The sequence below is a fragment of the Lepidochelys kempii genome, chromosome 1 (genome assembly GCF_965140265.1).
Source record: "Lepidochelys kempii isolate rLepKem1 chromosome 1, rLepKem1.hap2, whole genome shotgun sequence".
Taxonomy (NCBI): Eukaryota; Metazoa; Chordata; order Testudines; family Cheloniidae; genus Lepidochelys; species Lepidochelys kempii.
In genome coordinates, this window is record NC_133256.1 from 352,104,965 (window position 1) to 352,130,380 (window position 25,416).

At 50.9% G+C, this 25,416-nt stretch overlaps 1 protein-coding gene across 3 annotated transcripts in view; it reads right to left on the minus strand.

Moving 5' to 3' along the window:
* Positions 1-25,416, minus strand: part of LOC140905553 (hematopoietic lineage cell-specific protein-like) — a 60,169-nt gene that overhangs the window by 2,150 nt on the left and 32,603 nt on the right. For all 3 annotated transcript variants that reach the window (XM_073329073.1, XM_073329074.1, XM_073329075.1), the window contains 11 exons: positions 23,764-23,893; positions 22,028-22,138; positions 20,026-20,080; positions 19,483-19,593; positions 18,210-18,320; positions 15,399-15,454; positions 6,343-6,412; positions 5,863-6,017; positions 4,699-4,812; positions 2,865-3,195; positions 978-1,049 (listed from right to left, as the gene is read on the minus strand). In XM_073329073.1, coding sequence (XP_073185174.1) covers positions 978-1,049; positions 2,865-3,195; positions 4,699-4,812; positions 5,863-6,017; positions 6,343-6,412; positions 15,399-15,454; positions 18,210-18,320; positions 19,483-19,593; positions 20,026-20,080; positions 22,028-22,138; positions 23,764-23,893 — 1,316 coding nt within the window. The remainder of the gene's footprint in view (positions 1-977; positions 1,050-2,864; positions 3,196-4,698; positions 4,813-5,862; positions 6,018-6,342; positions 6,413-15,398; positions 15,455-18,209; positions 18,321-19,482; positions 19,594-20,025; positions 20,081-22,027; positions 22,139-23,763; positions 23,894-25,416) is intronic.

Sequence of the window (25,416 nt, forward strand, 5' to 3'; positions counted from 1 at the left end):
CCCATGCCCTGAATGCCAACTCTACAGCTTCCATTGGCCAGGAACTGCAGCCAATGGGAGCTGTGGGGGTGGTGCCTGCAGGCAGGGGTAATGCAGGGATGTGCTTGCCGCTTCCGGGAGCGGCGCATGGAGGGGGCAGCGTGCAGAACACCCTGGTCCTGCTTACTTCGGGCAGCTCCCAGTCAGCAGTGCAGCGGGGCTAAGGCAGGCTCTGCGCCCGCAGCTCCCATTGGCTGCAGTTCCTGGCCAATAGGAGCTGTGGAGTCGGTGCTCAGGGCACGGGCAGTGCGTGGAGCCCCCTGACCCCCCCACCCCAGGGGCTGCAGGGACGTGCCGGCCACTTCCGGGAGCGGCGCGGGGCCAGGGCAGGCACCGAGCCTGCCTTAGCCCCACTGCACTGCCGATTGGGAGCCGGCCAAAGTAAGCGTTGCCCGGCTGAAGCCTGCACCCCTCATCCCTTCCTGTACCCCAACCCCCTGCCCCTGCCCAGAGCCCACTCCTGCACCCAAACTCCCTCCCAAAACTTGCACCCTGCATCCCCTCCTGCACCCCTATCCCCAGCCCCAGGCTCAGCCCAGAGCCTCCTCCCACATTCCAAACCCCTCAGCCCCAGTCCAGAGCCCACACCCCAACCCCCTGCCCCAGCCCCGTGAAGGTGAGTGAGGGACGGAGGGAGGAGGGATGGAGTGAGTGGGGTGGGGCCTCGGAGAAGGGGCAGGGGCGGGGCCTCAGGGCCGGGCAAGAGTATTTGGGATTGTGTGATTTGACGGTTGGCAACCTTAAGTGTAACGTACCCTCATAGCTGGAGTCTGGCTTAGGCCTTGAAGCATGAGGTTAATATTGCATCGTTATTCAGGCAGAACCTTCAGCCCTTCTCCTTCCCCTACCTGCCATCCAGGATAACCCCCTCCCACACGTTCCCATGCAGGCAGTTCACCTCCTTCCCTCTACTCCCCAGGCCAAACAGACAGACTCACCTCCTTGGTAATCGTACAGAGCCACAGCAGAAATCCCAGCATCATCTGCCTCGTACACATTCTCAGATACTCCTGCAGGAAAACACCAGGGGGCAGCTCAGGAGGAGGCAGCCCCAAACCATGCACAGACCCTGCCAGGTTTACAGGGGTGATCTCCCTTCCCCTTCTGAGCCTCAGGCCCCATCATTGGGGAAAGGTCTCATCCCTTCTCAGAGTGGCTGTTGTCTCTGCGGAAAAGTTGCAGTGGGGGAGGTTTAGATTGGATATTAGGAAAAACTTTTTCACTAAGAGGGTGGTGAAACACTGGAATGCGTTACCTAGGGAGGTGGTAGAATCTCCTTCCTTAGAGGTTTTTAAGGTCAGGCTTGACAAAGCCCTGGCTGGGATGATTTAACTGGGAATTGGTCCTGCTTTGAGCAGGGGGTTGGACTAGATGACCTTCTGGGGTCCCTTCCAACCCTGATATTCTATGATTCTATGATTCTATGAAAAGGGCCAGACCAGACAGAGCACTCACTGCACCTCTGGTCCTTAGCCAGGGCACAAGATGGATGCACTGGCTGACACTTACCACAAGGTAATCAGGCACACAGCTCTCACTGACTGGGAAAGAGAAGTGCCTTACAATGCAATGCACAAAAGCCAACACGTTAGGCGTGAAGTCAGCTAAGCTAGCCACTGGTAGTGGTCTTGCCCTGGGCCATGCACTGTGTGGTACTCGCTCAGGGGGAGAGTCCTAGGTGCTGCCAAAGAGAGAGGGTCCAGGTGTTTGGCCAAAAGCAGGCTAGGACAAAGCCCAGCAGGGCCAAAGAGCTGTAGCCAGACTCGCTTTCACTTGGGCTCCCAGGCCCAGGCAGAGTGCTCAGTGTTCAGCTCTGAGATGCAGCTTTGTTCGCCACCTCCCACAGCAAGTGTCTATGTGCTCCACTCTGGTGCCTCTCCCGGTGCCCAGAACCTGCTCCATGGGCTGGCAGGATGCAGGGCTCTTCTCAGTTATTTCTTTCCGTGCGGGTGCAGGGCCAGCACCGGGCACTGTCTCCTGCAGGTGCTGGGAACTGACAAGGTGGGCAGGAAGGTGCTAGTAATTTTGGTTTGTTAAAATGAGCCTCTTCCACTGTATCAAATTGATCTTTTGCCATCTGCAACTAAACAGAACCACCCCACACCCCATCATCCCTTCTCAGCCCCTGGGACACTGGGTTAAAAGCTAACAGGGGGATTTGGCTGTACACTCCTAGCAGGTATGAAAACCTCAGCCACAGACCAGACAGAATGCCCTGTGAGTCACAAGGGAGCGTGTGCCACTCAGCTCCTCTCCCTCAGAATGCCCTGCTGGAAGCCACTCCCTTTAAAACCAGCTGGTATCAACTCTGAAGGCCTCACACCAGGAGGGCGCAGGCTCTAAATCACTTAAGCATTTGTAGGTCAACATCAGTTCTTTGAACTGCAGCTGGAAATGAACCAAATCAGCAGAGACTTTGGGGCATGGCTGGAAATCACTCCCTGCAAAACACAGCACTATGCACCAGAGCACACTACATTGTCCCATCCTCGGGCGAGCCCACCCTGGCCCCTCTTGAGCAGGTGAGTCTATTGCTGGCCCAGGACTAATTGCGCTAGTCTCAGAACTTAGAATAGGGCAGTGCTTTGCTTACTCCCCACCCCCACTCCATCACCATTTCTCCCAACTGGAGGAGCAAAGCAGGCTGCCCCCAGCAAGGCTCCCCACAGTGTCTGGGGAGGACAATCACTGCAGAGCAACATGGTGCTGAGTTCCTCTCTGGTGTTTTTATGGCACCACAGTGCCTGCCTGGCCTGGCCCTGAAATGCAGACAGACACCTGCATCCCTAGAGTCATGCCCCAGGAGCTCATTCCCTGTCACTCACCAGAGCAGGGAATGTTCCTGATGCTGCTGGATGCACTCTCTGGGGGGATCTCCTCATAGTCCTCACTCGTATCGACACCCTCATCGCAGATGGCCTCCGGCTCCCTGGAGGGCTCCAGCAGCTCCTCATAGTCTCTGTCCACGTCAGCACCATCGTTATAGTCTGAGGGCTCTGGCAGCTCCTCATAGTCCCCTTGCAGATCCACGCTGTCGGCATAGATGGCCTCCTCCCCATGCGACTCCTCATGCAGCTTGCTGGAGCCTTCGCCCAGGTCTGAGGGCCGCGGTGGCAGTGCAGGGGGCTGTTCCTCATCCTGCGTGTCTGCCTCTTGCTGTGCAGTGAGGGAAGAATGGGAAACTAGCCCATGTCAAGTATAAACTGTGGGGCAGGGACTTGACCTGCATATGTCTGTGCATTGCTCAGTAGTAAGGGGTCTGATCCCTGACAGGGGTGCTACGTGCTACCTGCATACTGATGATGCCCATCACCGGAAGGGCTTTAAAGGAAACATCCCAATAACAGATTTAAGCAGCTGCCCAAGAACTGTGCAGAGCCACAGAACTTGAGCTTTACCTGGCAGGTGCCAATCTCACCATTGGCAAAACGGCTGTTTGTAAGCTAGTCCCAAGGGAAGGGAGCCGCTGGAAACCGCAAACCAGCTGAAACCCTGTGGTTTAAAAATGGCTGAGCCAGTTTAAACCAAATGCTGATAAAAAACAACACACACACTTCCCGGCTACAGCAAGGCCACTTGGGGCGAGTGCTGTCAGTATTGTGTGTCTTTTCCAGCTGCTACACAAGTGACACCATAGCACATTTAAATGGTAACAGGAAACATGCCCTGATTACATTCAATATGGGCAGAGATCAGACCCGATCAGCAACAGAGATCTGTCTCACCAAGCGTGTGCGGGTGTCAAGCTCTGCAGAGTGCAGGTGACACACTACATATGACAGCTATAGCATAAAGACTGGGAAATCACCTCTGAGAGAAGACTGGAGGCGAGTGTGTGTGTGTGTGTGTTGAAGTACAGAAGTGTAGATATTATGTTGGAACCTTATATTTAAGTGTATATAACAGCAACAAAGTGAGAGGTCTGTATGAGGCACACCAGTATAGGTGTGGCCTAACAGCTTTTGGTTAAAAGTTATTCATAGCATTCCAAATACTCTTTACAATGTGTTCTGTGGCCATAAAGAGTGGTATTAGAGTAGCAGCCGTGTTAGTCTGTATTCGCAAAAAGAAAAGGAGGACTTGTGGCACCTTAGAGACTAACCAATTTATTAGAGAAGCTGCTGGAAGCTATTAACATCTACTTGCCAGGATTTTACACACCCTTGTCCTGAGGTTGAACTGACTCTGTGCATGCTTCCTGAAAAGTCAGCTCTGGCCTGTACTTTAGCAGAGCATTAAGCTGAGGTGCAGAAAGACTTGGCATGCACTTTATATAACACTGCAGCAGCAGCTCCCTGCCCTGTTACAGAGATGTAGGCACAGTCCAGCATTATCAACATCTGGTAGTATCCAGAGCCACTTAGAACTGGAACCATTCTCCCAGTGTTCCAGGCCTCTCGTGCTGCCCTGTGAAATCTCTTCTGCCCCTCAGCTGTGCTTCAGGCCTTTGCCCACTCAGCTGCTGCTCACCCCTCCCCTGAGTCCAGTTCCAGATTTGGTCTGCAGAAGGTGGGAAACGTAAAGTGCCCAGTAGCCATGACCCCCTCCCCACACTGCCCTCCCTTCATAGTAACAGCCCTCCCCCTGCCCCCCTGATTCTGACCTACACGCTGTCTTTCCCCAGCAGCTGTGGCCCTCAACCAGTGCTGCCCCCTGTACCTGCTGTCCCTGTGGACTAGGCAGCATTGCTGGTTCTTTGCAAACCCTCCTGGGTACCACAGCTGGCGTGGGACCTGGCTTGTTACGGCTCATCTCTTCATCCTCCTGGGTTTCCTTTCAGGAGAGAGATCGTCATCACAATTCAGTCTTTTTGCACAGGATCCAGAGTGACTCCCTTTCCTACTCCTGATGGGGCAGTTTACACACAAGCCTCATTCTCCTCCCACTGGAGCCTGTCCCATTTCCCATAAACCCCGCTCAGGAGACTAAGGGACCGAATGGCAATGGACCCATTGGTCGTGTGGGACCTGCAGGAATCAGCCTCAGGAAGGGTCCACAGAGTAGGAGCAGAGGTGCAGGAACTAGGGGTGCTGCTGCATCCCCTGGCTTGAAGTGGTTTCCATTATATACAGGATTTACAGCTGGGTTCAATGGGTCTCAGCACCCCTACTATACAAATTGTTCCAGCACCTCTGAGCAGGAATGCTTCTCCTTCAGGAAGGCTCCCCTCATCCATGTGCCAGAAAGGGCCACGGTGTGGGGAAAGGCTGAGACCAGTCCCCAGTGCACACACCACAGAGGCCCCTGTGGAGGGAAAGGGGGTATCTGGTCACGTAGTGGAGGTTCTTATCATAGAAATGTAGGACTGGAAGTGACCTCAAGGGTCCTGCGCTAAGTCAGGACCAAGTAAACCCTAGACTATCCCTGGCAAGTATTTGTCCAACCTGTTTTTAACAACAGGGATTCCACAACCTCTCTTGGCCCACCTCAGCCCCCCCAACCAGGAAGAGGCTGGCACTGTCCCCAAGACTCAGGCAGTTGTGGAGTGGCGCTGCAGGGAATCCAGGACAAATGCTGTCCCGGAGACATTCAGCCCAGGCTCGGGATTTGAACTGTACATTTCAGGCCTGTCCCGCCCAATTCGGGATGGGTGGTCACCCTGGTGTGTGTCTGCCTTGAGGCAGGCAGATCAGGCACTGGCCTGGAAATCAGGATGCCTGGCTCCAACACTAATTTGCTGAGGGGGCTCAGGAAAGTCCCTGCCCGCCCTGAGAGAGGGGGACAATGCTGCTGGGCCCCCTTCAGCGAACAGCTACCCCAGATCCTGGCCCCACCAGGGGGGACAGGGCAGCACTTGCCGTGGCTGGGCACTGGGCCCCTCACCTGCTCCTGCTGCTGCTGCTGAGCTGCCTGGCGCTCCCGCTGCTCCCGGGCCTGGCGCCTCATGCGTTCCTCCTCCACCCGCTTCCTGTTCTCTTCGTCAGCTGACTTGGCCATGCTCTCGAATCGTGACTTCAGGCTTCTGGCTCCACTGGAGGCTGCACAGAGAAATGGCTTTTCAGGAACAGGCAGCCTGGGCCAGCTTGCTGGGATACGCCACCCAACCGGCCTCCCCTGTCTCCACAGGGCAAACCCACTGGGGTCCCCCTCCCTCTTAATGGGCTGCCTCCCTCCCCCCAGGCCAAACCCACTGACCCCATCATCTCCCCCCTCCAGCCTGCAGGCCAAACCCGCACAACCCCGCAGCCACGTGCCCAGTGCAGAGTCTCTGGCTGCGGAGGCTGTAGGAACAGCCGTGGAATACAGGCTCTTCCCAGCTGCAGGGCCGGGGCTAGGCACTCTGGTTGTTTCCGAGTGTCTTACCTGCCTCCACAGGTTTGGTCTTCTCATATGAGGAAGTTGGAGCTTCCATCTCATTAAAGCCAGCGGCACTCTGAAAAGGGAAGAGAATGGCACATCCAGCATGCCAGGGAAGAGATGCAGCAGAGCCAGAGTCCCCAGGACAACAGCCCAGCTGGACACCCATCTGGGTTCTATTCCCAGTTCTGCCACTGGCCTGCTGTGTGACGCTGGGCGAGACACTCTGTGCCTCAGTTTCCCCTCTCTACAGGTAAGGACAACACCTGGGGGGCTTGGGAGCCAGGAGGAGAGTCTTAGCTCTTCCACTGACTATTAATATTGTTAATTTCTGTTGCTAATTCTTTGCACTTTGCAACCTGGCCACAATAATGGAATGCTGACATGGGCAGCAGAAAATAGGGAAATAACGGGTAGAAATACAATTAATGCTAATCAACATGGTTTTGTAGAAAATAGGTCTTGTCAAACCAACCTGGTTGTCACAGGGTAGCATCTGAAGCACCATCCAGCAGCAGGCCATGGCAGACCAACATGTGTACATCAGTTTCCCTCTTTCAAAATTCCCAGTAATGCCATGCAAGCTTTCTTGCCTCAGTTCTCCTCCTCCTTGGCACCAGTTTATTACAAAAACATAGTGGAAGATAGACCATAACAAAAACCCCAAAATTCTATGCACATAGTCCTTAACATCTAATCTTTCAACGCGCCACATACCTATGTGGCATCTTCCACCAAACCTGGGCTCTTCTTCAGTCCTCTCCTTCCTTCTGCCAGGTAAACTGCCCAGCAATTCCAGCTAGAGTGCAAATCCTCTCTTCCCAGAAGGCAAGCCCATGCACTGTTCCCCCGGCTTCAGCTCTCCAGCATGGCGACATCAGTCCTTCTGCAGCTCCCTTGCCTTCAGCCCTCTCCCTTAGCTTCAGCTCGTGGCTTAGAAATCAGCAGTCTACTCCCTCTGCTGCTCTGTGGCCTTCAGCCCTCTCCAGCCCTCTGGCCAAGGCTCTCTGACTTGGGAAGGTCAGCTGGCAAACCCTTCTTGCTGCTCTCCTGCTTCAGCTTTCCCCCAGGCATCAGCTACAGCTTCCTTTGGGGGCCTCCTCCAGTCCCCTGGTCCCTGGCAGCTCTCAACTGCCCTTGCCAGACTGAACTCCAGCAACTTTCACCTAAGCCTCTGCCTCACAAACTCTCAGACCATTCTGTCCATTTATATGGCCCAGATGCCTTCCTTTAAGCTCGGTTGGGGGTCAGCTGACAAGTCACAGGTGTATTGCCCTCTTCCTTCTTAAATGTCCTGTGCCATGCTGTGAAACTGATACTCTTTCAAGAGAGTACTTGCCTGCATGATAAAGGTAACTGTGCTGATGTAATAGACTCCTGTAAGGCATTAGATTTAGTTCTGCACAGTATTCTGCTTAAAAAATAGCATTGCATAAAAATCAATATGACATCTATCAAATGGATTAAAAACTGGTGAACTGATCGCACTCCTAACAATTGTAAATGGGGAATCGTCAATGAATAGGGATATTTCTTATGGGATAAGAGGAAACGTTCTCTCATGGATCGGTAACTGGTTAAAAGATAGGAAACAAAGGGTAGGAAAAAATGGTCAGTTTTCAGAATGGAGAGAGGTAAATAGTGGTGTCCCCCAGGAGTCTGTACTGGGACCAGTCCTATTCAACAAATTCATGAATGATCTGGAAAAAGGGGTAAACAGTGAGATGGCAAAATTTGCAGATGATAAAAAACTACTCAAGATAGTTAAGTCCCAGGCAGACTGCGAAGAGCTACAAAAGGATCCCTCAGAACTGGGTGACTGGGCAACAAAATGGCAGATGAAGTTCAAATTTGATAAATGCAAAGTAATGCACATGGTAAAACATAATCCCAACTATACATATAAAATGATGGGGTAAAAATTAGCTGTTACCACTCAAGAAAGAGAACTTGGAGTCATTGTGGATAGTTCTCTGAAAACATCCACTCAATGTGCAGCAGCAGTCATAAAGCGAACAGAATGTTGGGAATCATTAAGCAAGGGACTGATAATAAGACAGAAAATATCAGATTGCGTCTTGTAAATCCATGGGACGCCCACATCTTGAATACTGCGTGCAGATGTGGTCACCCTATCTCAAAAAGATATATTGGAATTGGAAAAGGTTCAGAAAAGGGCAACAAAAATGATTAGGGGTATGGAAAGGCTTCCATATGAGGAGAGATTAATAAGACTGGGACTTTTCATCTTGGAAAAGAGGTGACTAAGGGGGGATATGATTGAGATCTATAAAATCATGATGGTGTGGAGAAAGTAAATAATGAAGTTTCAGAGTAGCAGCCGCATTAGTCTGTATTCGCAAAAAGAAAAGGAGTACTTGTGGCACCTTAGAGACTAACCAATTTATTTGAGAATAAACTGTAGCTCACGAAAGGAGGTAAAACATAATCCCAAAGGAGGACAGGTCATTGACACAAAGTGATCTGTATATTCCCACACATTTGGGAAGACTTCTCAAACAGCCCCCCACACCAGTGATTGCCTGCATTCTCCAAGGTCAGTACATTCACTCTGCAAGATGTCCTGGATGCCAAACAGGAGGCATGACCAGAGAATCCTATTCCTGGCCTGTGAAAGAGAGTCATGGACTGGTGCCACTCCTGACCAAAATGGCTAGCACCTCATTCAGAGAAGGAATCATCTCTTCTCCCTTCAAATTCACAATAGGGCAAGTGACACTGAAAAAGCCAACCCTGGACACATTGGTTCTAACCTCCCACTTCTGAGTAAACTCATAGACAGGGTAGGCGAACACCTAATTCAGGAGTTGGAGGCGCAAGTGGTGTTCTCGTCCATCCTCCCCGTGGAAGGAAAAGGCCTAGGTAGGGAGCGTCGAATCGTGGAAGTCAACGAATGGCTACGCAGGTGGTGTCGGAGAGAAGGCTTTGGTTTCTTTGACCATGGGATGGTGTTCCATGAAGGAGGAGTGCTGGGCAGAGACGGGCTCCATCTTACGAAGAGAGGGAAGAGCATCTTTGCCAGCAGGCTGGCTAACCTAGTGAGGAGGGCTTTAAACTAGGTTCACCGGGGGAAGGAGACCAAAGCCCTGAGGTAAGTGGGAAAGCGGGATACCGGGAGGAAGCACAGGCAGGAATGTCTGTGAGGGGAGGGCTCCTGCCTCATACTGGGAATGAGGGGCGATCAACAGGTTATCTCAAGTGCTTATATACAAATGCACAAAGTCTTGGAAACAAGCAGGGAGAACTGGAGGTCCTGGTGATGTCAAGGAACTATGACGTGATCGGAATAACAGAGACTTGGTGGGATAACTCACATGACTGGAGTACTGTCATGGATGGTTATAAACTGTTCAGGAAGGACAGGCAGGGCAGAAAAGGTGGGGGAGTAGCACTGTATGTAAGGGAGCAGTATGACTGCTCAGAGCTCCGGTACGAAACTGCAGAAAAACCTGAGTGTCTCTGGATTAAGTTTAGAAGTGTGTGCAACAAGAGTGATGTAGTGGTGGGAGTCTGCTATAGACCACCGGACCAGGGGGATGAGGTGGATGAGGCTTTCTTCCGGCAGCTCGCAGAAGCTACTAGATCGCATGCCCTGATTCTCATGGGTGACTTTAATTTTCCTGATATCTGCTGGGAGAGCAATACAGCGGTGCATAGACAATCCAGGAAGTTTTTGGGAAGTGTAGGGGACAATTTCCTGGCGCAAGTGCTAGAGGAGCCAACTAGGGGGGGCGCTTTTCTTGACCTGCTGCTCACAAACCGGGTAGAATTAGTGGGGGAAGCAAAAGTGGATGGGAATCTGGGAGGCAGTGACCATGAGTTGGTTGAGTTCAGGATCCTGACTCAGGGAAGAAAGGTAAGCAGCAGGATACGGACCCTGGACTTCAGGAAAGCAGACTTCGACTCCCTCAGGGAACAGATGGCCAGCATCCCCTGGGGGACTAACTTGAAGGGGAAAGGAGTCCAGGAGAGCTGGCTGTATTTCAAGGAATCCCTGTTGAGGTTACAGGGACAAACCATCCCAATGAGTCAAAAGAATAGTAAATATGGCAGGCGACTAGCTTGGCTTAATGGTGAAATCCTAGCGGATCTTATCAGGAGGGCCAAATTGCACCTGGAGCTGCAGCTAGCCAGAGATGTCAAGAGTAACAAGAAGGGTTTCTTCAGGTATGTTGGCAACAAGAAGAAAGCCAAGGAATGTGTGGGCCCCTTACTGAATGAGGGAGGCAACCTAGTGACAGAGGATGTGGAAAAAGCTAATGTACTCAATGCTTTTTTTGCCTCTGTTTTCACTAACAAGGTCAGCTCCCAGACTGCTGTGCTGGGCATCACAAAATGGGGAAGAGATGGCCAGCCCTCTGTGGAGATAGAGGTGGTTAGGGACTATTTAGAAAAGCTGGACGTGCACAAGTCCATGGGGCCGGACGAGTTGCATCCGAGAGTGCTGAAGGAATTGGCGGCTGTGATTGCAGAGCCATTGGCCATTATCTTTGAAAACTCGTGGCGAACCGGGGAAGTCCCGGATGACTGGAAAAAGGCTAATGTAGTGCCAATCTTTAAAAAAGGGAAGAAAGAGGATCCTGGGAACTACAGGCCAGTCAGCCTCACCTCAGTCCCTGGAAAAATCATGGAGCAGGTCCTCAAAGAATCAATCCTGAAGCACTTGCATGAGAGAAAAGTGATCAGGAACAGCCAGCATGGATTCACCAAGGGAAGGTCATGCCTGACTAATCTAATCGCCTTTTATGATGAGATTACTGGTTCTGTGGATGAAGGGAAAGCAGTGGATGTATTGTTTCTTGACTTTAGCAAAGCTTTTGACACGGTCTCCCACAGTATTCTTGTCAGCAAGTTAAGGAAGTATGGGCTGGATGAATGCACTATAAGGTGGATAGAAAGCTGGCTAGATTGTCGGGCTCAACGGGTAGTGATCAATGGCTCCATGTCTAGTTGGCAGCCGGTATCAAGTGGAGTGCCCCAAGGGTCGGTCCTGGGGCCGGTTTTGTTCAATATCTTCATAAATGATCTGGAGGATGGTGTGGATTGCACTCTCAGCAAATTTGCGGATGATACTAAACTGGGAGGAGTGGTAGATACGCTGGAGGGGAGGGATAGGATACAGAAGGACCTAGACAAATTGGAGGATTGGGCCAAAAGAAATCTGATGAGGTTCAATAAGGATAAGTGCAGGGTCCTGCACTTAGGACGGAAGAACCCAATGCACAACTACAGACTAGGGACTGAATGGCTAGGCAGCAGTTCTGCGGAAAAGGACCTAGGGGTGACAGTGGACGAGAAGCTGGATATGAGTCAGCAGTGTGCCCTTGTTGCCAAGAAGGCCAATGGCATTTTGGGATGTATAAGTAGGGGCATAGCGAGCAGATCGAGGGACGTGATCGTTCACCTCTATTCGACATTGGTGAGGCCTCATCTGGAGTACTGTGTCCAGTTTTGGGCCCCACACTTCAAGAAGGATGTGGATAAATTGGAGAGAGTCCAGCGAAGGGCAACAAAAATGATTAGGGGACTGGAACACATGAGTTATGAGGAGAGGCTGAGGGAGCTGGGATTGTTTAGCCTGCAGAAGAGAAGAATGAGGGGGGATTTGATAGCTGCTTTCAACTACCTGAAAGGGGGTTTCAAAGAGGATGGCTCTAGACTGTTCTCAATGGTAGCAGATGACAGAACGAGGAGTAATGGTCTCAAGTTGCAGTGGGGGAGGTTTAGATTGGATATTAGGAAAAACTTTTTCACTAAGAGGGTGGTGAAACACTGGAATGCATTACCTAGGGAGGTGGTAGAATCTCCTTCCTTAGAGGTTTTTAAGGTCAGGCTTGACAAAGCCCTGGCTGGGATGATTTAACTGGGAATTGGTCCTGCTTTGAGCAGGGGGTTGGACTAGATGACCTTCTGGGGTCCCTTCCAACCCTGATATTCTATGATTCTATGATCATCTAATTGATGTTAATATCCTAGACCTGGCATCATTTGGATTAAGGCCTGGACATGGGACTGAAACCATTTTAGTGGCATGGATGGCACTCTCCTGATATCAATGGACAGAGGGCAGTCAGTCATCCATTCTCATCCTCCTGGAACTTGTTGCAGCATTTAGTACTGTCTACCTGAGAGTCATGGATTCATATTTCCTAGATTCCAAAGCCAGAAGGGACAATTGTGATCATCTAAGCTGACCTCCTGTAGAACACAGGCCAGAGACCTGCCCTGAAATAATTCTTACAGCATGGGTTTTAGACAAACATCCAATCTTGATTTAAAAGTCGTCAGTGATGGAGAATCCACCATGATCTTTGTAAATTGTTCCACTGGTTATTGCCCTCACTGTTAAAAGTGTGCACCTTATTTCCAGTCTGATCCTGCAATCTCACCTAAGAGAGGTGACTCAGTTCCAGGGAAATGCACTAAAATGGTCACTTCCTGGAGGGATTCATCCAATGAGTGGTGATGGGAAACTGCACCTCTGCCACCAGAGTCCTCAACTGTGGAGTCCCACAAGGATCAGTTCTCAGTCCAGTCCAACTTAATGTCGACATGCATAGCTTAGGAGGCTCTTTGATTCCTCACTGACACTGAGCTCTCACAAAACAAACCATTTCTAGTTGGCTAGAAGACTTCATCCCATCCTGGTGGCCTGGATTATGCACACCTTTGTCAACTCTTTTTTGGACTACAGTAGTGCAGTATACCTGGGTATGAAGCCATCAGCATTTAGGAAACTCCAGCTGGCACAGAATGCTGCCATGTGTCTCCGCAGCAACATAGGCTACCATGAGAGCATCCAACCTGCTCTCCACTCCTGACACTGGCTCGCTATAGAATATCACATCAAGTTCAAGGTCTCAATTCTTATCTTCAGGGTGCTCGGAGGCCTAGTCCCAGCATATCTAAAAGAGCCTAAACTCCAGGGATGTAGACCATGGTCAATAAGTCCCCTACTCTGCACAGCAGAGCTGGCTACACCACGTGCAAGGCCATTTCTGTAGGAGTCCGTGCTTTCTCAGAAGACAGTCCCAGACTGTCAAACACAGGAACTAAGGACCACCCCAAATCTCACCACCATTGCTCTGCTCCAAGTGCCAGGCACACTTCTGAAACCTGCCTTCTCTAACATGCACAGAGCAAAATACACATAAAATACCCCCCAAACAATGAAAACCATACCAAAACAAAACACTCCCCTGCACACAAAATTCTCCCCCGGGGGAGAGGGAGAGAGAAAGAACAAACCACACATGACAACTCTTAGTCACATCCGTCAATGAATGACGCAAAGGTACTCAAGTACTGCAGTCTGCGTGCAGTATGAGAACCTGCATAGAATAGAATCTAGATCGCTTATCCTTGTGGGTAAAATCATACCAGAATCAACACTTTCCCCTGCATACGCTGCACCTATAGGACCCACATTCCATTTCCTTTTGTGCCAGCACAACATCTGTTCACAGGTGCAGGGCTGGAGACAGGGGTGAAAGGAACAAGGGATTTACGGGTACTCCGGACTCCTGAGCAGGGGTCTGTGGCCTTGACTGGAGGAGGCGGGGCCTCAACCGGAAGAGACGGGGCCTTTAAATGCCCAGGCCCTTTAAATCAAGATTTAAAGGGTGGGGGCTCCCAGGCTCCAGCCACCGCTACCACAGCGGAGCTCTCGGCCCTTTAAATCACCGCCAGAGCCCTGCCGCTGCTACCCTGGGGCTCCGGCAGCGGGGCTCAGGCGATGTTTTAAAGGGCCTGCAGCTCCTGCTGCTGCGGGGAGCCCGAGGCCCTTTAAAGCGCCAGCCTGGGGAAGCTGGTCCGGGCTGGCACAGCTTACTGGCTCTTGCCGGTACGCCGTACCACACTGGACCAGCTTACTTTCACCTCTGACTGGAGATGAGGCAGGTAGCTACAAAGGTAATTTCCTACAGAGCCATGGCCTTAGCACATGGTCACCACTGTTATTGACCACTGTTATTCACTAAGAGGGTGGTGAAACACTGGAATGCGTTACCTAGGGAGGTGGTAGAATCTCCTTCCTTAGAGGTTTTTAAGGTCAGGCTTGACAAAGCCCTGGCTGGGATGATTTAACTGGGAATTGGTCCTGCTTCGAGCAGGGGGTTGGACTAGATGACCTTCTGGGGTCCCTTCCAACCCTGATATTCTATGATTCTATGACCTTGAAGCTCATTTCCCAGCATGTGCATGCTCAGTGCAGCTTCCCTTACCATTGCACCTTCTGAACTCAGAAAATACCCAACCCAACCAACCGTGACTGCACAGCACAGGATCCCAAAAGACTTGTAACTCAGCCAGACCCAAACCAATGGGCAGTGGAACACACTCAGACCATTCTCGTAACTCGGACCCTGCCATGGCCCAAATGTGGGGTGCACTGCGCCAAGACGACCAGCACGAGGACCACACAAACACTGATGAAGAAGATGGAAAATGGTGCAAGAATCCTTCTTGTGGATAGAAATGACACTTTGTAACCCCAGGCTTGCGATTCTTTATTTCTGATGTAAATAATTAACAATAAAAAAGTGTGTGAGAGAGACAGAAGGGAAATGACACCAAATCTGCATGCAAAGCAGTTTTGGGACCACAGTGAGTGAGGTCCTTCAGAATGAAGAACTTATGAGAGGAATGGCCCTTCCCCGCCAGATTCGTACAGTAGCCCCATTCACTGCAGAGCGGTTCAGAAAAACCTTTTTGTCATGGGGAGGGCATCTGCTGCTCACTCACAAATCACTGACCTGGATCTGCTCAAACTCGCGCAGTGAAATGGGAGAATTCAGCCCAAGAGGAGAGCAATTCAGAAAGGACTTAAAATGGAAATACCACATGGTCCCCCACTTTCCATCTCTCTCCCACCACACTTCACCACACCAGGCCCTACCCTTCCACCACCAGAGCTAAATAACTGCATGGAGGAAAGGCTGCGTGAGAAGAGGCGCAGCGGGTGCCACTCCCCTTTGTAGAGGAGCAAGGTTTGGGGGTTCTGGGGGCATAACTGCGAACTATGCTGACCACAGCAGGCTTACCTTATCCACTCTGTCCTCCTGAACGCCGTACCGACCTCCAAAGCCCTTGGCATAGTCTACAACACACAAAGGGTTCAGTTTGCCCTCAGCTATCAGGGGAAGCTCCCATAGACTTCACTGGGAGATGCCCCATGCAGCCGGGGAAGGATTGGGCCCAAACACATCAGGGAGGATTTTGTCCCATTCCAGCAACCCATGAACAAACAAGAACTGCCAGAGCAGCCCAACAAATCTATTTGTACTTCAGAACTAGCCCACTCAGTCAGGCACCAAAGCTGGATGCTCCTGGAGAAGGCATGAAATCCCCATTACACAGCAAACCCACATCGTGCACCCAGCACCCAATGGGCAATACTCCAGCAGGGGGAAACATCCTCCTGACTCCCCGTCTGGTGCCCTGAGGCAGGTGTGACATTGCACTCTATGATTTTATAAAAATATGCTAATGAGTGTGAATATAATGTAACTGGAATATGCTTCATGCGAAATGTCTCTTGTAAGGTATCATTACAAAGCTTATAATCTACTGAGTGGTTTCAGAGTAACAGCCGTGTTAGTCTGTATTCGCAAAAAGAAAAGGAGTACTTGTGGCACCTTAGAGACTAACCAATTTATTTGAGCATAAGCTTTCGTGAGCATAAAGCTCATGCTCAAATAAATTGGTTAGTCTCTAAGGTGCCACAAGTACTCCTTTTCAATCTACTGAGTGTGATCATCCTATTTGTATAAATGTATCACTCTTGTATCTGAAACTATATAACTCTGAGGTCCGACTGTAGTTATGCAAAGTGTGGGCCATTAATGGTGGTTTGGAATCTTAATGGCTCCCATTAACCAGGACAATTGACTGTAGATGGCTCTGTTTTACTTGTAAGTCTTCCTGTATACCTGTGTGCTGGCAAGTGAGTAATGAAATCTTACAGTGACATGTGATCATGTCACCTGAACTGGAATCCATCTTTAACCTGGTGCTTTTCCACTGAGAAGGAGGGGTGGGAGACCAGAGGGACAAAGGATTCCCACCTTATGCAAAGGATATATAAGTGGGTTGAACAGAACAAAGGAGGCAGCCATCATGAGAAATCCCCTAGCTACCACCTGAGCTGGAAGAAGGGCTGTACCAGGGGAAAGGATTTTGCCCAGACTAGGAAGGTATCCAGTCTGTGAAAGAAACTTATTGATACATCTCTGAGGGTGAGATTTTATCTGTATTCAGTTTTATTACTGTACTAGACTTAGACTTGTGTGTTTTATTTTATTTTGCTTGGTAATTCACTTTGTTCTGTCTGTTACTACTTGGAACCACTTAAATCCTACTTTCTGTATTTAATAAAATCACTTTTTACTTATTAATTAACCCAGTGTATGGGGTTAATACCTGGGGGCGGGGGGCAAACAGCTGTGCATATCTCTATGTCAGTGTTATAGAGGGTGAACAATTTACGAGTTTACCCTCTATAAGCTTTATACAGAGTAAAACTGATTTATTTAGGGTTTGGACCCCACTGGGAGTTGAGCATCTAAGTGTTAAAGGCAGGAACACTTCTTAAGTTGCTTTCAGCTAAGTCTGCAGCTTTGGGGCACGTTGTTCCGACCCTGGGTCTGTGTTGGAGCAGACGGGCGTGTCTGGCTCAGCAAGACAGGGTGCTCGAGTCTCAAGCTGGCAGGGAAAGCAGGGGCAGAAGTAGTCTTGGCACATCAGGTGGCAGTCCCAAGGGGGTTTCTGTGATGAAACCCGTCACAGCAAGGGCTTCAGAACCCTAGTCATTTCATCTTAGCCAGAGGCCTGGGAGGTGCTTTGATTGGAGCTGGGAAAACACTGGAAAAAGCCTCCACAAATAGTCCCTGGAATCACTGCCTGATTGTGCCCCACTCAGTGTCTGCTCCCTGCGTGCCACAGGAATGTGCCGGACACTGGGAATTTTAGTCAACACCTCAGAATAGCTCTGCACAGCCAATTTCAGATTCATAGCCAAGTATCTGCTCTGGAATCCTGACTGTAACACATTTCTCCAAACAGGAACCAAAACAGACCATGGACCCTTTATGCCCATTCAATGTAGCACGAATTTAAAATGCCAAGTATAAAATTAACGGGTGTTATTGCAGGGTCTGCATTTGTTCGTGAACAATCGTCGCAATGGCAGCAGGTGCTCCAATGGCATCTTTGTTGCTATGGGACCAATGCTGAGTGCTCGCCATGAAGGTTATTTGCTGCCCCTGACCTACTGACTGGCCAGCGGCACATCAGCAATAGCAGCCATCCTGGGAAGGTGGCAGTTGGCCACTGCGGAGATGTCCAAGCCCCAGGGCTTGGGGGTTGTTCTTCAGAATAGATTCCTCAAGAATGAATTCTACATCTGTGCAATGTGGCATTAATCCAGGTGCCTTCCCTCTAGCCCATCCCCCACTGATCGGGGTACCCTCCCAATAGCCCACCCCTTACTGAGCTGGGTGCCCTCCCATTGGCCACCCCCTACGGAGCCAGGCACCCCCCACCTCCACTCCTCATTGCTGTAGGTGAGCACTTCCCGTGCTCTGTCCTCCAACACACATTGATCCAGGTACCCCAGCCTCCCAGCCCTTCTTCGGCTGCTGCCCTGCCCGTGCCCTATTCCCTGACCCCCACTGCTCCAGGAGTCTGAACCCCCACAATGCCCTGCTTTTTGTGTTTCAATTCTCAGCGTTCCCCCACCTGTATCACAGTGCAGTGCGGTGAGCCCCTGAGATTTAGTTGGGCCAAATTCACCATAGTTTGGCCCAAACGAATATGCCCCCCCCCCCCAACTCCCAACTGGCCGCAGCACACACCTGTCTGGGACTCATGACGCTTCAACTCTTCCTGGTGCTCCCAGCCAAGGGCACATTTGTCCTGACGGTCCTTCTGCACCCCAAACTTTCCACCAAAGCCCACAGCATAGTCTGCAGTCACAGGGGAAGCCAAAGCACGGGGGGGGGGGGGGGAAACAGTAACAGAGAGACAAACATAGATGGTCCATTAATTCAGGCTCACATAACTCTAATGAAGGCAGCTCCAGTCCCTGGGTCAGCGGCTGGTGGGGGGGGGGGTTGAGGTAAGGCTAATGGGATGCTGGCAGGGGTGGGGATGGAGAAGCTCACAGGGGGCTTATGGGAGGGTGGAGCAGGGCTCAAGTGGGCCAATCTAACTGATTTTTTCCTCATTGCCTTGTTAAAGTGGGCAAAATAAAAGCCGTCTCCAGCTCACCGCGTCCCTCACCTGGGGTATGTGTAGGGAGTAGGCTGATGTATTGAAGGCTGGACTGTCCCTTCAGACACTGTTCCCTCATCAACAGCCCAGCTAGGGTGACCAGGTGTCCTGATTTTATAGGAACAGTCCCGATATTTGGGGCTTTGTCTTACATAGGCGCCTATTACCCCCAACCCCATCCCGATTTTTCACACTTGCTCTCTGGTCACCCTAAGCCTAGCCCTGCTCCAGAGAGACACCCCCCACCACCCGGCCTTTTGTGGGATGAGAGAGGCATTCACACTGCACACACATGGTGTTCCCTCATTGACCTGCTTCCCTGTCGGGTCCCTGGGGCAAGAGGGAATTTGGTCTCCGTCTTCATTCAGTCCTGAGCTCCCCACACAGGGGCCCTAGTCCAGAATCCCAGAGCCATGGGACACAGACACAGCCTGCTATCCACCACTGCTCCAGCCCTTCCTTGCTGACAGAGAGGGAACTCGCTCCCTCCACATCACTCAGTGCCACCTCCCATCCCTCCGCTCCCCAAGGAGGCCAGCCTCACCTGCCTGCTTACCCGCTGCCCCCATTAGCTGCCGGCTGCGCTGCCTGGGCCTGGAATACCCTAACCTGGCCCGTGAGGCAGCCAAACCCCTCCACAGGGCCCATTCTGCCACGGTGCCTGCTGGAAGTGGCGGGTCCTGGTTTGTCTCAGCGTGGGGCTCCCCAGAAATGTGCTGGGCTTCTCAGAGTTACACTGCTGTGGGCAGTGCCCCCTCAAGTACTCCTGGCCCCTTCCTGCCCATGTTTCACTTCGTGTGGGAAAGGCCAGACACAGGCTGGGCACTCGAAAACAATGGCCACCACAGGCCTGACCTTTCTGCGACTCGTGCTTCTCTGTCTGACTCTTGTAGTCAAACCCCACGGCTGCTTTGTCCAGCTTGTCCTTCTCCACCCCATAGCGGCCACCGAACCCCTTGGCATAATCTGGGGAAGAGCACACAAGCAGAGATAATTGCTGCTCTCCAATCCACTGCAGAGGGTAGGTGGACACAGGGAGGGGCAGGAGAAATGCAAGAAGAGAGAGAGGGCAGCGGTGGGGGTGAAGGGATGAGGCTAGGAGGAAGTGGAAGAGGAGGGAGGATGGGGTCCAGGAGCAGCAGAAGGGGGAACGGGGGGGAGGCGTGAACAGGTTGTGGTGGGGGAGGGAGTGAGGGGCTGGCAGAGTACAGGGGAGCGCTGTGGCAGAGGGTGGGCTGGGAGGGGAGGTGGTGAGGGAGAATGAGGAAGGGAGAGGCAGTGGGGAGGGGAGGGAAGGAGTGGTAGAGAGGATGGGGTGAGTCACGACTTGGCAAGGGGAGCAATAGCAGCTGGGGTGGTGGGAGTGTCATGGGAGGTGAACACTACCACTGAACTTGCCTTTCTGGGATGAGTGCTTCTCCACCTCACCCTTGTACTCAAACCCAAGCGCTGACTGTAGAAGGAAGGAGAAGAGCATCAGCTGGTTCCTTTGGACGAGGTTCCCAGTGAGAGCCAGGGACTGGCCCCTTCACCCTCCGCCTTCCCAGCTGGGCAGCCGCCTTTGTGACCAGAGACCCTTCCACCTCGGGGTCACAGGCTTCAAGCCAGCCCACCTTAACAAACGTAGGCTTCTTGCTCTGCCCTCTCCATCAAGCCCTGCCCACTTTGTGCCACCCCATCCATACTTGTCCCCCCTTGTGCCACCAGCCCCTGCCTTGACCTCTGGTTTGTTGCGTCACTCACAGCTGTCTCCGCCTGTCTGTCCGTGGCTGCCCCAGGATGGCACCCTCGCCCTGAGGCCCTCCACAAGAAGACCCCTTCATCCCCACCCCCCATGCCCACTGCCACACCACTCTGTAAGGCCCTTGGGTCTCCTCAGGCACCGCCCTGCTCAGCAGCCATGACACCAGTAGAAGCCCCGTCAGGGGCAGCAGCGCTGACTGAGACGTAACCAGGGGATTCGAGTCTCCCTAGCTGGTCACGATGGGCTGCCCGCTGGTCAGGGCAGCACCAGGGCTCCCTGTGCGCAGAGACGCCGCACACAGCACTGCCTGGGAGGTCACCAGCTCTGCCCCGGGGTGGGGGCTTCACATCACAGAGCCCTTCCCCTTGCTCAGCCTCCGCTGAGATGCCAAGATGACAGTTTTCAGAGTAGCAGCCGTGTTAGTCTGTATTCGCAAAAAGAACAGGAGGACTTGTGGCACCTTAGAGACTAATTTATTTGAGCATAAGCTTTCGTGAGCTACAGCTCACTTCATCAGATGTGTTCCCCTCTCATCAGCTGCTCCCACACCACAGCCACTGCTCCCCTGCCCCCCTGCCAAAGGTCAGTGGCTGAGCTTAGTGACCAGGGCTGCCCCATTCTGTGATGTCAGTTACACACGCTGCACAAATCAGGTATCCAGCCAGACAGGGGCAGCATGACACATGCTAGGTGCAGAGCTGCCAAGTTTTGTGTAGCTCCATGGGTGACAGTTTATGCAAATGAATTAGCTGGTTTGCATAATTGAAAAAAATTGCAGATAGCCATAAATATCAGTTTGGAAACCACTGTGTGGATTTAGTGAAAAGTGTCAGTGTGACACCCGATACGCGAGCAGGGCTCCCCAGTGAGATGGAGCAGGGTGCTCAGGCAGGGCCTGGTTCCTGGCACCCTTCAGAAGAGAAGGCAATTGCGTTGTGCCAGAGGAGTGAGTTGTCAGTGGCGGTTCCGAGGCACACAAAGCATGCAGAAATCCTGGGCCCAGACCATTGCATGCCTTGAAAATAAAGGCTGAGACCTTCAATTTACTGCTGCGGCAAGAGCAGGGCACCAGCTGTGTGTTCTCACTGTGCCCTGCACCAGAGCCGGACTATTCTTTTAATCCTTCTCCCATTCTGCCCCACAATCCCCACTCCCACCTGCATTGTTTCTTGCACTTTTATCCAACTCCCACCTGCAAAAACCTTAGATCCCGCAAATCTGGCAAGAGAGAGATATTCCCAAATAAAAAAAGGTTACACACACACGCGCACACACACACACACACACACACACAATTCAGACACAATTTTTACTACTAAAAGAATAAAACAAATCTTGCTTAAACCATGTAAAAATACTTTAACTCCTATTATAATAGACATCAGATCTCTTTCTATCCCTCGGTTAAATTTAATTATTGAAACCTTTATTATTTTTTAAAAAAGAAAAACTTCCTTTCCATTGCTGAAATTCTATTTATGACAAACTGACGAGAGATTTAGTGTTTTCCAGCAAATTACCTCAGTTTGGTTTTTTTGCCCACCCAATCCTGCCTGCAACAAAGTACATTTTACCACTCCTGCGATTATGGCAGCGGGTCCTGTGGGATTCCTGACCCGCTGCAGGGCTCTAACCTGTACCACCGCGGCCACCTACCTTGTCGGCTCGGTCCCTCTGGACTCCATATTTCCCCCCAAAGCCTTTAGCTGCATCTGTCTGAGAGGAATGCTTCTCAACATCAGCTATGTACTCGTGGCCCAGTGCACTCTAGGAAACCAAAAAGAATAGTGGCAGGCACCACCACTGTTCCTATCCAACAGAGAGGACAGACACACTGACAGAGTCAGTCACCACTTAATTCTGGTCTAGCAGTCAAGACAGACACACGGGCAGAGGCACAAACAGAACATACTGCACTGCCATTTAGTCCCACTGACTAACACACCCTGCTTGAGCCCAGGCCCTGCTCTGACAGACACTTGGCTGAGCTCTAGGGCAGCATCCCCGGAGCCATTCCCACACAGTACTCATGACCTGATTACATTCGATATGGGCAAAAAGAGGACTGTCCCACCCAGCAGTACATACACTTGGTGCTTCAAAAGGGCTAATTTCCCAATGGTGAGGAAACTGGTTGGAGGTACAGAAAAAGAGCTACACAAATTATTCAAGCGCTGGAGAGAATGTGGTACAGTCAGAACCTTAAACGGGGGGAGGAGGGGGAATTTGATAGCTTCTTTCAACTACCTGAAAGGGGGTTCCAAAGAGGATGGCTCTAGACTGTTCTCAGTGGTAGCAGAGTACAGAACGAGGAGTAATGGTCTCAAGTTGCAGTGGGGGAGGTTTAGGTTGGATGTTAGGAAAAACTTTTTTCACTAAGAGGGTGGTGAAACACTGGAATGCGTTACCTAGGGAGGTGGTATCTCCTTCCTTAGAAGTTTTTAAGGTCAGGCTTGACAAAGCCCTGGCTGGGATGATTTAATTGGGGATCAGTCCTGCTTTGAGCAGGGGGTTGGACTAGATGACCTCCTGAGGTCCCTTCCAACCCTGATATTCTATGATTCTATGATTAAAGAGCCCAATCTTTCTGGCTTATCCAAAAGATCAAGACTTGATAACAGTGTATAAGTACCTTCACAGGGAGAAAACCCCAGGCGCTAAAGGGATTTTTAACCTAGCAGAGAAATGAAGAAGAACAAGAACAAGTGACTGGAAGCTGAAGCCAGACAAGTGCAAATAAGAAATAAAGCATAAATTAATAGCGAGCGAGATTAACCACTGGAATAAACTACCAAGGGTTTCTCCATCTCTTGATGTTTTAAAATCAAAACCAGACGCCTATCTTGAAGAGATGCTTTAGCCAAACACAACTTATGGGGCTCAATAGAGAAGTAATGGTAAAATTTAACGACCTGTGATATACAGGTCAGACTAGATGATCTAATGGTCATTTATGTCCTTAAACTCTCTGGGCTGTGAGCCCACCTGCATCAGCGTGTTCAATTCTGGGACCCTGAAGGGTATGTAACTAGGAGGAATTGGACAGATTTAAGAAACGGGATGTTTATGATAATTAAATCAGGAGATATTCCGTCAGGGAGATGGATTTGGCTGGGAATCACCCATCAGGAGAAAGGTTGGGGGCCCCATCATGTGGGACATTTAAAGTTAGACGGACAAAGCTCTACTAACAGTTCATTAGGAATAATCCTGCTCTGGTCCATGGGGAGGGAGATGGGTGGGACTGCACAGACCTATTCCACTTCTAACGTCTGTAAATCTCTGCTCCTGCTCTTTCCCTGCCGGGGAACAGTCACTCAGACAGACCCATCCCCCCACTGCTGGGACAGGGAACTCTCTGCAGAGCACAGACAAGCCACAGCAGCTTTTACCTTATCCATTCGGTCCTGCTCTGTTCCAAATTTGCCCCCGTAGCCATAAGAGGACTTGGGCCCAGCCTCCAGCTCCTTCTTCTTGATGACTTCATGTTCCTCAGACACCTTGCTCCTTAGCTGGTGGATGCTGGGAAGAAAGAGAGGGTCAGGGCAAATCACTACGAAACCCTCAGACTTGGTCCAACCCGACAGTTGTTACTCTCCATTACAGACTGGAACACGCTGCAATGCAGCCTGTATCATGATCAGTGGAACCTGAGTCGGAGGGCCCATTTTCCCTGGAGGGATTGTTATTAACAGGACACCAGTGGAACAGGGAATGTGAGAAGTGAGGCTGGAAGCAACTCAGCCACAGGGTTTAATAAATCCAATTGTTCAACATAATCTACATCCAGCCTCACTCTTTGCAAATGAAACACAGACCAGGCCTATGGCATTGCCTCTTCAGACCCATCAGCGCACTTCACAGCCAGGGGCCACATCATGTGCCCAAGGCTCGGGCGCTCCCCAGTGAGGCAGATCTGAACTCTGCAGTCTCAGCGCAGCAACCTCATGTAATGAAGCTCTGGAGATTTGGATGTGAAAATGAACAGTCCATTCAGCATGATGCTCCCTTCCTCTTGTGCACTATTACATTATTTACACTTTCCCTACATATTCCATTTTCTTCATGTGGCAGATTTTTGCACTGACAATGTAGGGCAGCGCTGAAGAAGTAATTGGGGAAGCTGGTGGTTGGTGCAGCTAGGGTGACCGGACAGCAAATGTGAAAAATTAGGATGGGGCTGGGAGGTAATAGAAGCCTATATAAGAAAAAGATCCCAAAATCGAGACTGTCCCTATAAAATCGGGATATCTGGTCACCCTAGGTGCAGCCAGTTATGAGGGAAGTGGGGATTGGAACCAGGAAGGAGCAGGAGACATTCTGGGAAGTGAGGTAAGCACATTCACTGATCACTCTGTTGCCATGGTCAGCAGCAGGAAAGTAGTTTCAGAGTTAACACCCCATTGGTAGGACGGGTTTCAGTGTAACAGCTGTCTTAGTCTCTATTCGCAAAAAGAAAAGGAGTACTTGTGGCACCTTAGAGACTAACCAATTTATTTGAGCATAAGCTTTCATGAGCTACAGCTCACTTCATTGGATGCATACTGTGGAAAGTGTAGAAGATCTTTTTATACACACAAAGCATGAAAAAATACCTCCCCGCACCCCACTCTCCTGCTGGTAATAGCTTATCTAAAGTGATCACTCTCCTTACAAAGTGTATGATAATCAAGTTGGGCCATTTCCAGCACAAATCCAGGTTTTCTCACCCCCCAACACCACCACAAACCCACACAGAGTAACAGCCGTGTTAGAAACTGTTGAATTGGAATTCATTTGCAAATTGGATACAATTATCTTAGGCTTGAATAGAGACTGGGAGTGGATAAGTCTTTATGCAAGGTAACCTATTTCCCCTTGTTTTTTCCTACCCCCACCCCCCCAGACGTTCTTGTTAAACCCTGGATTTGTGCTGGAAATGGCCCACCTTGATTATCATACACATTGTAAGGAGAGTGGTCACTTTAGATGGGCTATTACCAGCAGGAGAGTGGGTTTGTGGGAGGGGGGCGGGGGGGTGAGAAAACCTGGATTTGTGCTGGAAA